General features: G+C 42.8%; 1 protein-coding gene across 2 annotated transcripts in view; it reads right to left on the bottom strand.

Annotated features, from left to right (window-relative positions):
* BVES (blood vessel epicardial substance) overlaps window positions 1-14,802 on the bottom strand; it is a 54,103-nt gene that overhangs the window by 9,439 nt on the left and 29,862 nt on the right. For both annotated transcript variants that reach the window (XM_024196705.3, XM_029912001.1), the window contains exon 6: window positions 10,981-11,148. In XM_024196705.3, coding sequence (XP_024052473.2) covers window positions 10,981-11,148 — 168 coding nt within the window. The remainder of the gene's footprint in view (window positions 1-10,980; window positions 11,149-14,802) is intronic.

Below are 14,802 nucleotides of genomic sequence, written 5' to 3'. Positions count from 1 at the left end.
TTAATATATTACAGCTACATTTTACAGTAAGAAACAAAAGCAAATCTTCCTCCATCGTAGACTCTTTGGGCTAAAGTACGGCTATTAAAGTCAGAGGTGAGCTGGGGCAATGGGTTTCAGAGGTGCAGTTCCTATGCCCTATACGTTAGTGGCTTTGGGCAGTCCATGCAAGTGAGACTGAGGAAAGCATAACAATTCTCCAATGAGAGAAGTGAGCTTGATTCATTGTTCCAGAGGCAAAATGGGGAGTGAGCTTGGAAGAGACACTTACTATACTTTTAAAAACCATGGAAATATGACGTTAAAGAGAAAAGTATGCTGCATTAATTCATATTGCCCACACCGCTGTGAATAACACACTCTAACACTCCATTAAGATTTCACTTCCATCTCCAACAGATAACAAAAAAGCAGCCAATACCCCAACTTTATCCAACTTGTACTCCAACACCAAACCTTAACAGCCACTTCATACACTCTCGTGGCTAGATAAGCACATTGGACTGTCACATGCTGCAAATATTTGGAAAGAGAATCCATTCTGCCCCACAGTGCCACTATGAGAACCACGAGAAAGTCAAGCGAGACAAACTTTATCTATTACCTTATCCAGCAGTCATAGTGCATTTTCAGTCTTAATGTGTATTCATGTTGTTTGTGGTGACTAGTGACATGAACCTGTGTGAAGGAAGGCTAAAGTAGTCTCTGGGTTTCTCATTATTATCAGGATGGCACTACAGGGCAGAATTATTATGTAAACAACCATGACCCTAGATGTGCATCTGAACACTTTCAAATATTCTGGGGGTTTTCTGTAAAGCAGAACTGTTAGTTGGAATTTCCTGGCTGACATTTGCATTTGAGGCTACTGAAGTCTTCCCACTCCTCCCCCATCCCGCCACCTTTTGGCAGATATAAATGATACATTCATTCAACCTTAACTCCAGGCTAATGAACTGCTGCGCCTGGGAATATATTCGCCAGGTGTTACAATCTAGCTTTGGGGTTATTGAAAACAGATGAAGTGTATGATCCCAGGACCTTCACTTGCTTTGAGTACTCTTCTTGAGAAGGCTTTGGACTATAAAGTTTATATGAAATAATCGCACTCTATCCTCTTTTAAATACTACTGTATGTCACAATGATATGTCAAGTGCATATCAGAGGTGGTAATTAGTGACAAAGATGTAATGGGATGACACTCTGTTCTATTGTACTTTAATATTTATGATTTAGTAACTTTCTCATAAAAAGGATAATGAATCACCATTTTCTGCACAAATAACAAAGGCACCTTTGAGAGAGAATAGGAATTTATAAATGTGCATTTGGCAGTGAATCCCATCCAGGTTGACACACATACCTGTGGCTGTGTTATATGGAAATGAAGACAAACTACTTGACTAATCATTTTGTTTTACAGCCCTCAGAATGGTTTGCCGTCAAGGGGTCCAACTTTGAAGAATAAATTTTTTTTTTAAATTCCCCAAACCATACATTTGACTTTATTTTTTTGCTAATGTAATACATATTTGTATCAGTTGTACTAAAAATATAGTAGTAGCAGCAGTTATAATAATCTTAAACAAATTCATATTAGTATTTCACTATCAAAAGCGACAATGAACAAAATTATACATAAATTTGTTTTTTTTAAATTCCCCTTTCTTTGGGAACAAATAAAACCTAATTCACATTATCAATCTGATTCTAATCTTCTGAAGTGACCTGGAAAACAACTATTAAATAAGCATCCATTGTATTAAATTGAAGGCTGTAAGATATAACCTCCAAAATGGGTATTAGCCAAAACACATTTACACTAATCTTTTCTCTTCATACTAAATGCATTCGTATTTAACATAGGTGTATTTGAACTAAGCAATGCTTGTTTACCATTTTCAATGTATGGGGGGAAGGTGCAGAACTTGAAAAAGTCACTCTAGACAATTATCTAGCCCTGCCTACAGTGCTGGGAGTCCAGTCAACACTCCATTCCCATCAGTCGCAAGGAGCATTTCAACAACAGACACCGCAGTGTGGGAACAGTGATGAGAGTGGTCCCAACACCGTGGGAAGCAGGAAGCCAGGGGAAGGATGGAGAGCTCATTACTCCAAGGTACCCTACAAGAAATATTGGATTATATGCATTTGTATTATTATTAAGGTGATGTAGAAAAGAGCAGAAAGGATGGGAGGAGGAAGTGAAATGGGAAGGAAGGGCAGAGAGAATGGGAAAGATGGCAGTCAAGATGAAAGACAAAGAGGAGAGGAGGCAAACGAAAAGGGTGGAGGGAGAGAGGAGAAGCAAGATGGGAAAAATCCATATTACAAGAAAAGCTGATGGCCAAGATTTTCCAAAGTGCCCAGTAGTTTTGGGTACTCAGTTTTAGGTATATCTGATATCTTGTGAGGTCTGTTTTTAAGGAGGCCAGTGCTCTGCAATTTTTGAAGATAGAGTCCCGTTGGAAGTGTCTCAAATGGGGCACCCGAAAACTACAGGCATCCAAAAAATCACAGGTCAATTTTGAAAATTGTGTCCAAAGTCACAAACATGAGGCAGTAGTTCTCACTGCTTGAATCTGCTCTACGTGGGACAGAAGTACCAGAAGTAATAAGAACGCACTAATTCAAATGAACTAAGCTAGAAAAAAAATGAAGAATGGAAATATGAGACAAAGAGCAAGAAGAGATTTCTTTTAGCATTTAAATACTTTTAGATTGTGTCTAGGTTTAAGATTTTCGAGGTGATGGCCTGAACCTCAGATGAAGTGAAGCTCAAATCTTTCAGTAAATCCAACTTTCCCCTCTGATTTCTCCTGTAATTTGCAAATCCCATACAATGCAATTCCAGTTATAGCTTCCTACCAGATGTTTGTAACTGGACCTCATTAGGGCCTAAGCAGCCAGACTACAATAACCACCTCTCTTGGATGTCTGTTTAAAATATCCCAGTAGGGAGAATAAGAGCCACTTGACTTCTAAACACCAGCTACACAACTTGGAGCAAATGGACAAGTATTCCATGTAACATTTTATTTTTTATTTAAGAATGATTGATACTAAGACTTTGATCCTACAAGTCCTTGCATGATGTACAACAGGAAGCACACGCCTCTTTCAAGTGAGGGCTGCAGTATGCACAGTACCCTACTCCGAACAGAAGTCAGCCTCAAATTCCTGTTTCCATGCTCAGAAGAGTGCACAAGAGAAAATGGATTTGCCTGAGGGAACTTAGCATGCAAAGGAGGCGCTTAGCTATGTGTTCTCTCCTTAGCCCACACTCCAGATAGGCAAAAAGCACTTGCTGGCTGTGCAGCACCATCCTCATTATTGCAATACAGAGTTCCCCTTTGTGCTCCCTGTCCTGTTCCTCACTTTTTTTTACCCTGCTCTGATATGCCCAAAACACCAAACCTGTCCTTACAGGATCAGGCCTGTGTCTTATATTCTAGCTGACTTTTAGCAGCAGAAAGAGTTTGTATTCATGCATTTATTGGCCAGGTATAATGTAGCAGGGGACAGTATAGGCACTGCTAGATTGGTAAAAAAAAAAATACTATAATGTTGTTTCTCTAATGATTCTTGCAGATCTGTCTGGAGGCAGAGAAGAAACCCAGTTGAATTACTAATGCTGAATTCCAGGGATGCTTTCGGAGTGAAATTTGTTGTATAGTATGAGTGGCAATTAATTCATTTTGGACTGTTTTCCACTAAGTTAACAACTTTATTATAGCAGCTATAATATGACCTAGTTAGGAGATTTTTGATGAACAACCTGATAAGAAAGAATTTTGGGTTGATAAATCAGAGTGGATTAAAATCATGAAGCCAGAGCTAAAGTGACTAATTGAAGTTGCTGCTAAATCTACAAGTAATTGGGAGTTGTATAAGCGGTGCAGAAGAAGTCAAATATTACTAGAGTAAATGTTTATCAAAACTCTGAAGCTACTACATAAACAATAAGAACCATAAGCACAACATAGCGCCTCTATCCAAACAATGCAAAGCCATGTAGCCATGTAAGGCGATATAATGAAAGTAACACAAGGTTACGTATATATTTGTCCTCACATAATACCTGAATCTACAGTATAAACTAAAATCCATGAAGACCTGTCTCCAAAAAGTCTAACAGTTGAAGTCAGAGATGTTAAAGTCCCCCTAGTCACTTAGTCCAGCCTCCTCCCAATTAAAAGATATACACAACCTTTTTTCGTATAGCTAGGGCCCTACCAAATTCATAGTCCATTTCAGTTAATTTCACGGTCATAGGATTTAAAAACCATAAATTTCATGATTTCTTCTATTTAAATTTGAAATTTCACTGTGTTGTAATTGTAGGGGTCCTGACCCAAAAAGGAGTTGTGGGGCAGAGGGCACAAGGTTATTGTAGGGGGGGTTGCGGTACTGCTACCCTTACTTCTTGGCTGCTGCTGGCAGCAGCGCTGCCTTCAGAGCTGGGCAGCTGGAGAGTGGCGGCTGCTGGCCAGGAGCTCAGCTCTGCAGGCAGAGCCGCCACCAGCAGCAGCTCAGAAGCAAGGGTGGCATGGTATGGTATTGCCACCCTTACTTCTGCGCTGCTGCTGGCAGGACACTGGGTGCTCGGCTAACAGCCGTTGCTCTCCAGCTGCCCAGATTTGAAGGCAGCGCAGAAGTAAGTGTGGCAATACTACAAACCCCCTAAAATAACTTTGTGACCCTTCTGCAACTCCTTTTTGGGTCAGGACCCCCAATTTCAGAAACTCTGATCTCCCCCATGAAATCTGTATAGTATAGGGTAAAAGCACACAAAAGACCAGATTTCACGATCTGTGATGCGTTTTTCATGGCTGTGAATTTGGTAGATCCCTACGTATAGCAAAATACTATATATTGTATTTCTGCGGTATCTTTCTATCAGTGGTGATTGTTGGTTTCTTTAGAATAAATAAATGAAAAATCTAAAGAAATAACTAATCTTGTTTTTTCCATAATAAACAAAATTAAGATTCAACACGATACATGGTTAAGGACAAAGAACAGTGTATTTATATAGCTTTCACAGTGCACTAGGTACTTTAAAGACAAGGTTCCTGCACTGAAGAGTTTATAGTGTAAATAGAAAAATAATGTACAAATGAAATACAAAGGGTGCAACAAAAAGCCATGTGATCCATCAGAGGAGAAGGCTAGCTGGTTCCATGATCTTTTTTTAAAGAGCTTGGGGTTTTTTTGGGGGGGGGGAGGGGTTCCTAATATCTCTTTTTAGTACTTTACTGAGGGGAAGATTGGGGTAAATACACCCTTTGGGGAAAATGTGCTTTAAGGAGGGCCTTGGTAGAGAGGGCAAGGGGCAGGATGGACTGGTTCAGGAAAGATGCACCAGGATACATAGGTGCTGGAGCTAAGGGTGCTGTCGCATCCCCTGGCTGGAAGTGGTTTCCATCATATGCAGGATTTACAATTTGGTTCAATGGCTCTCAGCACCCCCACTGCACAAATTGTTCCTTCACCCCTGCCAGGGTAGGTGTTTCCATAGAAGGATGGAGGCAAGAGTGGGAGGACACCAATGGAGCAGGCTGTAATGGGGTTGGACAAAGTGAAGAGGACAAGCTGAGGAACAAAAAGAGCAGCATGAGAGGCAAGGTCTAAGTTGTGAAGGGCTTTGAAAACTGGATGGGTTATTACTATTACCACTTTAAAACATGCCTAAGGAGGACTGGATGGCTCAGGAAACAGGCAATGGGATACAGAACTTACACCTCTAAGTATATGGGTCAAATCCAGCCCAGCTTATTAAAGACAAAGTACTTATCAGCTGGTGGATCCACAAAAGGACTTGGTCACCTAAACCCCAGACTTAGGCACCTCGGTCAAAGTTTTGGCTCCACTGCAATCCACAAAACTCCCTGTAGTTGCCTAAACTCATTTGGCACCTAATTTTTTCAGCATAAAAGTTCCCTAGGCGCATATGTTTCTGCCTCTGGGTATGTGCACTGCTGCCTTCTAATAAGTGTCCAGATGCCTCTCTCCTACCTAAACCCCAGAGCAATCCACGAACTGGTGGGAGAAAGGCATTTAGCTGCCTTGGTCAGGCAAGGCCTAATCCAGAAGATGTACTCACAGGGCACCCACTGGATCAGGTCCCATTCAAAAGCAAGCTAGAGAAAGAGGAGGTGGTGCCCATCTTATAACTTTTAGCTCAGTTGTTAGAGTAATCCCTGGGGTTGTGGGAAACCCAGGTTCAATAACCACCTGGAGTGGGAGAAGAGATTTGAACAGGGGTCTTACACCTTTCAGGAGAGTGCTATAAGTATTAGATCATGCAATACTCTGATGTGGGTTTCCCTTTCCTGTTGAAGTTGATACATTGTGGATAAATAATGAAAGAGTGACTGGAGCCGGGGGACTGTACTCAGGGTCTCCCACCTTCCAGAGGGGTCCCCTAACCACTGGGCTACCGAATCACGCTCTCTCTGGCCCAATGACTGTTCCACTGTGGCTAAATAATCCTGGTGGTGGGGCGAGAGAGAGAATGACTCCATATCCCAATGGTTAGGACACCTAGAAAGTAAGAGACCCAGGGTCCCATCTCCACTGGTCCAAATCACTCTTTCATTATTTATCCACAGTGGGACAGTTTCAACAGGAGGGAGGAGGGGAGCCCCACATCAGACTATCTCATACCGTAGTGGTTAGAGGTGGGAGGCTCCTGTTCAGATACTTTCTCCCCCTGTGGCAGAGAGGCGGGGGAACTGAACTAGTGTCTCCCACATCCCAGGCGAGGGCTCTAACCACTGGGTTGAAAGTTATAAGGTGGGCTTCACCATCCCCTCCTCCTTCTCTGGCTGTTTCGTGTGGAGTCAGGGAGGCCCCTAACTCATTCCCAAAGACAGACCTTAGGACCTAAGCCACTTGACGCCAGGCAACTGGTTCTCATTCATCAATTGCTAAGCAGAGCTAGGTGCCTCCCTGGAGCCTGGACCACCTGTCTTTGGGAGGGGGTGGAGCTTAGCACACACCCTTCTCGTCGGCACCTCCCATTCGCTAGCTTTGGTGGCTCTCCACCTACCATGTTGGCTTTCTTAGGCACCCATCTCTCCCCATTCATTCCATAGGGAACCTAAGCACCTAACTCAGGCGTTGGGGAGTGCACTGTTGTTCCTGGATTTTCTAAGTGCCATGACACTCAGTCTTGCAACATCTAAGTCCCATTTGTGGCTCCTACCCTGTGAATTTAGTTGGTGATTTCAGTCCTTTTCTTATCCGACAGGTATCCACATCACTAACATCTCACCCTCTCAGCAGGCATTCCTTGGTGCTACTACCTGCATTATCAGAGACACCAAGGTTAAATGAAAAGAAGAGATTATGCTATCTTCTCATTCCTGGAGGTTTCCCTACCGGCAGAGGCACATTGGCTGGGTAAAACAAAGAAGCTTTTACTGCCTATGTTGTGCTTATCACCCTAATAATTCATTCCACTGACTTCAGTGGGGCTGCTCTTGATTTACACTGGTGTAACCGAGATAAGAGTCAATCCCATATCTCATGTTTAATTGTTGGAAGAAAAACTATATCCACAACACAAGAGAGTTCCCTTCTGCTGTGGAGATGACAATCAAATTATAATATGATCACTTCCTGATATATCAGCTACTTGGCTAGAAATATTTATATCCGCCATGGATTCAGATTCTAAGGCCTGGTCTACACTGCAAAGTTAGGTCAATGTAAGCTGCCTCAGACTGACCTAGTTGTGCATGTGTATACACTTAAATTTGTCTCCCACCCAGGTAAACGCCCTGTTGTGGTGACATAGTAACACCATCTCCCTGAGCGGCGTTAAGCCAGGGTTGATGTACTGAGGTTGATGCACCACACGTGTAGACACTGTGTTACTTATGTCAACTCTAACAGTCCTCCAGCAGCTGTTCCACAATACCAGACACTAACCATTCTGGTCACCATTGTGAACTCCACTGCCCAAGGTCACAGGAGATCAATGAGATCCTGCAAGCCAGTGCTGTATCAGACCGTGAGCAAAGGGCCTGGAGGGTGAACACTGCACACAGTGTGAATGAGGAAAAAGCAGACAGGAGAAAGGCCCAGGCATGGGCGGCGGGTGTCAGAGGCTGGGGGAGTCTGCACCTCCCCAAAGAGCCAGGCGTAGCCTGCCCACACTCTGCCCCCAGCCCTCCTGCTTCCACTCAGCATGGCTCCAGTCTCCTGGAGTAGCCCCAGCTCGGGCTGTGCCACCCACTCTCCCGGTGCTCTGAGGCTGGGACTGCGCTGCCCACTCTGGGGTTGGGAGCACTAGCATGTGTGCCGCTTGGGGCCAGCGGCTGCGGTGGGGGGGGCCTCTGGGCTCTGGCAGGGGGCACGGGGCCTTGGGTGGAAGGGGCAGGGCTGGGGGCTAGCCTCCCCCAGCCAGTGGTTCACGCGCTGCCCATGGGCCCAGTAGGAAAAGGAGAGGGAGATACACCAGGAGATAATGGAGCTTCCCCAGCAGCACACACAGATGCTGCAGACTCTTGTGGACCTACAGGTTCAACAATCACAGTGTTACCTCCCTTTGCAATGCATGCAGAACTCCACTGCAGCACCTCCCTTTCCCCTCTACCCCCAACATTCCACGTGGCATCAGGGGCTACATCCCTACCTCTACCACTGCACTCCAGGGGACATTAAGGACAACTACAGCTTCACATACAGCAACGGTGACTTTCACAGGTTAGCATGTAGGTAAGATGGACATGAATTTTCTTTCACTTGGTTAAGTTCTGTTCCATATAATTTATTAAGTTTTTAATGTATTTCCTTTTAAATTGAACAGATTTTTCTTTGCACTGGTTTTGTTAATGAAAAAAAATCTATTATTTGCAAAATAACTCATCTTTATTAGCTCACAACATATGCTGCAGAGTGCCTAGAAGTTCTGATAGCACCTGCTTACTTGTTACTGTACAGTGTGACACAATTCATAGGATCAGTGACATGGTGTAATAATCATAGATATACAGCAAGCACCACAGAATGAATAGGTGCACTGACAGTGTTATATTCATAGGTGTGAACCAACACCACACAATTCCTAACAGGCCCAAAACAGGAAAGCCAGGTTGAACACAGTACACCACAATGCATTACTGTGGTTCACTGTTAAAGTGCTCTTCCAAAGCCTCCCTGACTCATATAGCTCCATGTTGAGCTCTTCTAATAGCCCTTGTGTCTGTCTGTTCACACTCAGCAGAGAGCCATTCCACCTCTGCCCTCCACCCCGGGTGGCAGCTTTTCCCCCTCTGCTTCACTGGTTTGATGCAGAACATAGCAGGCAGCTGTAACCACTGGGACTTTTTTTCCCATTGAGATCCAATCTTGTGAGCAAACACTGCCAGCAACCCTTCACTCTACCCAAAGCACATTCAATTGTCATTCTGCACCTGCTGAGCCGGTAGTTGAATCTTTCCTTGGTGCTGTCGAGGTGGCTGGTGTACGGCTTCATGAGCCAGGGGAGCAAGGGTCATTTCAACATCACCAGTGGTAATCTGCCACTTGCGAAAGGAAGTCCCAGCTTGTAGCTGTCTGAACAGTCCTGTGTTCTCAGAGATGAGAGCGTCATGCACCTTCCCTGACCGGCCAGCACTGATGTCGGTGAAGTGGCCCTGGTGATCGACCAATGCTGGCATAATCATGGAAAAGTAGCCCTTTTTGTTGATGTGTTCTGTGGCAATGTGATCTGGTGCCAAAATAGGGATATGGATGCTGTCTATTGCTCCACAGAAGTTTGGGAACCCCATTGCTGCAAAGCCATCCACTATGTCCTGCACACCAAGCATAGCAGGACATGATTAATAGTCCTGCATACTTGCATGACAAAGGTCGTCACAATGGATTTTCCAACTCCAAAATGATTTCCCACTGGATGGCATCAATATGGCATTGAACGTTTCCAAAGTATTATTGCCACTTACTTCTCCACTGTCAAGGCAGCTCTCCTCCTAGTGTCCCTGTACTGGAGGACTGGGGTAAGCTCAGCATACAGATCCAGGAATGTGGCCTGCACATCCAAAAGTTCTGCAGCCACCACTCATCGTCCCAAGCCTCCATTACGATGTGATTCCCACCAGTCAGTGCTTGTTTCTTGGGCCCAGAAGTGGCGCTCCACCATCTGTAGCTGCTCCATGAATACCACTAACAACCTTGAACTGGCTCTTGCTATGGCCCACAGCTATCTGTCCTCCAAGAAATAGTCCGGTTCCCCACAAATCAGTGGGTTCTTCTTACGGCTCTGCAAGTACCAGAGGATCGTGCATCCTGTGCTTGCAACGCTTATGACAATAGTGCAGAGCTGTGTAGACTCCTTGCTTCTGTCAGAAATGGCGGATAGCGAGGAGGGCTGTGCCGTTTTGTGAGATTTTTAAATATGGCATGAAAATTATGGGATGTAGATGACATTATGGGATGGAGACAGTTGCATACTGGGAAGTTGATCCCTTGCGCCCAGTCACCCTGATGACTTGTTTCTGCTCCACCATGCATTGCCAAAACTTCCCAAAGTGCATTGGATGGTGGCGGGTTGCACACTGGGATCCCTACCCACAGTGCACCACACTGTGCATTAACACAAGCACTCCTGATGAGTACGCACAGCACCACTGCAAAGAGCCAAGCATGCATGGAAGCGATATACTAACTGCATCAGCTTTATGCCAATGTAACTTGCATTGGTGACAGTTTGTAGTGCAGACATGGGCCTTAACCACGCCTCTTTTCTCTCGAGAACTGACCTGACATTGATCAGCATCTTTACCGTCCAAAAAACCCAAATATTCTGCATTAAGCACATTTTTGATACACAAAAGACAATTCCGTCTTTGGATGTGTGTGTGTGAATTTAATAGAATATATGAGCAGGATTAAGAGAATAAAATTAACCAGTCTTTATAGCATCTAACAATATAGCACAGGGAGGGAAACTCTCCCCAAAAACTCACCTTATCACTTAGTGTTGGATCATTCAACGAGTAGAGTTTGTTTGTAATATCTTTACCGATAAGATACCTAAATATTTCATAAAGGAATGGTTCAGATTCCAGAAAGTAAGTCAGTCGTTCCCTGGACCAGCACAGAAACTTACAGTTGTCATCTGCAGTAATGGTGACCTAAGAAAACATATGTACAGAATTAACACCGCTTTATTGTTTGAAAAACAGGTCGCACCAGATTTTAATTTGGGGATGCAGCAAAAATAACTAGTGTAATCATGACTCAACCTGTGTATATCCCATAAGATATATACCACCTACAAGTTTAAAGGCACCCAAGATGCTTCTTATTGTATTTTTTAAATTTCCATTATTTATAAGTGCAGTAAATGTTTTCAGCTGAGATTTTTTCCCCATTTTTCATTTGTTTAATGGACTGGCGGAAGTGTATGTCATGAGAATCCTTCCCTCACCAAATAGAGTTGTCTCCATAAATACAGTTAATATCAGCATTTGTAATCTAGAGAGATATTTAGGAATAAAATATAAGGAACACACCTTTTAATTCCATTGAAATTCATTGGACATAAAACAATCAAATTAAATCCAGTGACCTTAATGCAATTCCCATATAATTACATGAGAGCTAAATTTGTTCTAGGAAGATTTTTGGAAGGATAGTGTGGAAAAATCTCTCTTTACTCATGTGAATAGTCCCACTGATGTTCTAAGACTACTTACGTAAGTAAAATTACTCATAGTTACTACGTGTTGGCACAGTTGGTATATGAAAAAGATATTATGAGTGATATTTTAATGTTTTGAAATCTCATACAAATTGTTACAGCTTGATTTGCCCTGTCATCAGCTACAACAGAATTCATGACCTTTTCATAAAGGCAAGCCTTCGATACTTGTGCTAAACAATCAAATCAATTAGTCATCAGTAGTACTGCTATGGAAGTTGCAGAGAAGTTTACATCCCTTTTCAGGAAGACAGTTACAGACTTATAAACACTTGAGCAGGTCTTGCATTCTAGCCAGAAGAGGGCAGTGGCACGCAAAAACCACTATATCACAGTTCAGTACTGCTGTAGCCATATTTAAATCACTTATTTTATAAAAACAAGTAAACAATTAAAAGTAGGAATCATATGGCTACTTCTTTTCTAAGTTACTTGTAGCCTTTTTTTCTCCTTAAAATAAATTAAAGAGGTATAAGTCTCAGAAGGTGAGGGACCACTGCCACATACTAGATACAGGTTTTAAGTGATACATTTTAGTCTCCATTTTTTGTAATAGTTCTTAAAAGTACAGGTTTGGGAAGAGTATTTGTTCATCAGCACAGCCAGCAGATGGAGCACAAAAGGTTCTATAGATCATTTAAATATAAGTTCTGCATAAACATTCCTGATGAGATTTTTTTTATTTAAGGTCAGAGTATTGAGATTAAAAACAAAACAAAAACCTAGAAAGCGAAGGACATACCATACTAGATTATAATAATTTTAAGGTAGGTGAAATTTGATGTTAAACTATTTCCCTTCAATAGCATGAATCAATGTTTGATCATCTTCTAAAGGAGAGATTGCATGACGAGGACTGCAAGTGTACAGGATTCCTTTAGTGAATATATCTTCACAACCATCTCTCCTTGGCCCTATGCCGAGTTCTTGACTGGTACATATTATCTCAATCACTGACTTAGATGCCATACCAACCCTGCCTCCCTTCCTGGCATGAGGAGAGTCACAGTCCAGTAACTATTGCACAATCATAGTTAGGAATAATAACATGTTTAGGAACTAGCAAAACATCTGGTACTGATTTTAGTATTTTGGGTAGAAAACTTTCCCTCCTTAATATTTTGTTATCTGCTGCACACCAGTGTATAATACTTTCAGCCATCTGTTCATCTTCCAGAGCTTCTAAAGCAACATAAGCTAAACTGAGAAAAAAGCCACTGTTATTCTGCATAAGAGGGTCTGCATGGGGAGTTATACCAGTAAAACTATAGTGGTACAATTATACTGGTATAGTAATTCTGGGAAATTTCCCCATGTAGCCAGGACCCTTAGAAACCATGATCACTGCACACAGCATGCAGATAGAAAGATAGGGAATTTCTGAGACAACAGCATTGTTCTATAACATGGCAGGAAAGGCTTGATCCAACTCCTACTGAAGTTAATGAGTGTCTTTCCATTGACTGTAATGGGAATCAGATCAAGCAATAGGATCAAGTCCGAAGAGATGTTATAGCCACACCGTTTTCCTTCAGAGGGCAAGGCCACCAACTGTCAGTCACGTTAATCTCTGTTGGCGTTACTCTGGATTCACACCAATGTCATGAGATCAGATTGTAAACTCTTTGGGGCAGGGACAGTCTTTGTGTTCTGCATTTGTACAGTGCCTAGTACAATGAGCTCCTGGTCCATGACTAGGGCTCCTAGATAATACAATAATACAAATAATAATGTCGCTCTAGGTTATAGTATCAGATCGGCTAAACCTAAAATGAGAACCCCTAAGATCACTTCCTGTCTCCAGTGTGGTACTCTATGGCATGTTATACTAGGCGTCAACACCTGCAGCCCTCACTTATGTGATGCTCAGGGGTGAAAGTAATATAAAAGACATACTGGTACGGGGGCCTCTCCCAGCCAGCCCTTCCACGCTGCCTGGCCCATGCTGCCTGGGGCTCTAGCAGCGATTTAAAGGACCCGGGGCTCCGGCCGCTGCTGCGGTAGTGGCAGCGGCGGACAGGAGCCCTGGGCATTTTTATATCGCCGGGCCCTGGTACAGCTACCTCTTTTGCGCCCCTCACCCCCGTCGGTGGCCCTGGGGAGGGGGCAAAGGGGGCAGCGACGTTAAAGTGCTGTTGGCTGTGTACGGGCTGATACCAGCGACCACTTCTTACTGGTACGCTGTACCGGTCCACTTTCACCTCTGGTTATGCTCCTGTAGAAGTCAGTGGGAGTTTTGTCTGAATATAGACTAAGTTTTGCTCTTAATCATAAGGATGATTTTTGTGTGCATGTGTTCAAAAAGGAGGTCTGCTCCTTAAAGACATCTCATATAATAAATTAGATTTACATTTTTGGGAACACAAAAAGGAAATAAATGCATAAAGTGACTCAAATATAAGTAATTACTGCTGAATGACAACAATATATGCACACATTAGCTTTTTTTTATTGAACACATTTAAAGGGACACCAACTTCATACTTGTAATAGTTTTTTTTTAAAAGCAGATACAACCAACTCCTAAAATTACTATAACTAAAAGAGTTTAAAGGGGGGAAAATATTTTTTCAGATTTTTTCTTTGTGCATTTGACAACATGTTGCATACAGCCAGTTTCATACTTTCCCAGTAGAGTCAGTTAAGCCCAGATCCCGCAAATACCCACCCACAGGGACTACTCAGGTGCTTAAAGTGAAGTATGTGCATGTTTGGAAGATCACAGCCTTAATTGTGAGCGTGACACATACACAATAATAGAAAGGGGAAAAATTAAAAATATAAAAAAGTGTGATTGTAAACCAGGGGAACCAGAGGCAGCTGTAGTACTTGAAATTCAATTTTTTAAAAAACTTGCTAGATTTCAGTTCAATGGCATCTTTTTAACCTAGACATATGTCACTCAACATCTTGTTGACAATTCCAAACCTCTTTCTAATTTATATGTCCTGCACAGGGAGTGCAGATCCTATTAAACAGAATTAAAGTATATGAACCGTAGGGGGGAAAAATTGCATAGAACAAGCCAATACTGAGGTTTGTCAGTGAAAAAACTAATGCCATTTTGAAATGAACTACTAGTCAG

The sequence above is a fragment of the Terrapene carolina genome, unplaced genomic scaffold (genome assembly GCF_002925995.2).
Source record: "Terrapene carolina triunguis isolate 2854851 unplaced genomic scaffold, T_m_triunguis-2.0 Scaffold42, whole genome shotgun sequence".
Taxonomy (NCBI): domain Eukaryota; kingdom Metazoa; phylum Chordata; order Testudines; family Emydidae; genus Terrapene; species Terrapene triunguis.
Note: the sequence above shows the minus strand (reverse complement) of the source record. Positions and strands in the feature narration are given on the sequence as shown.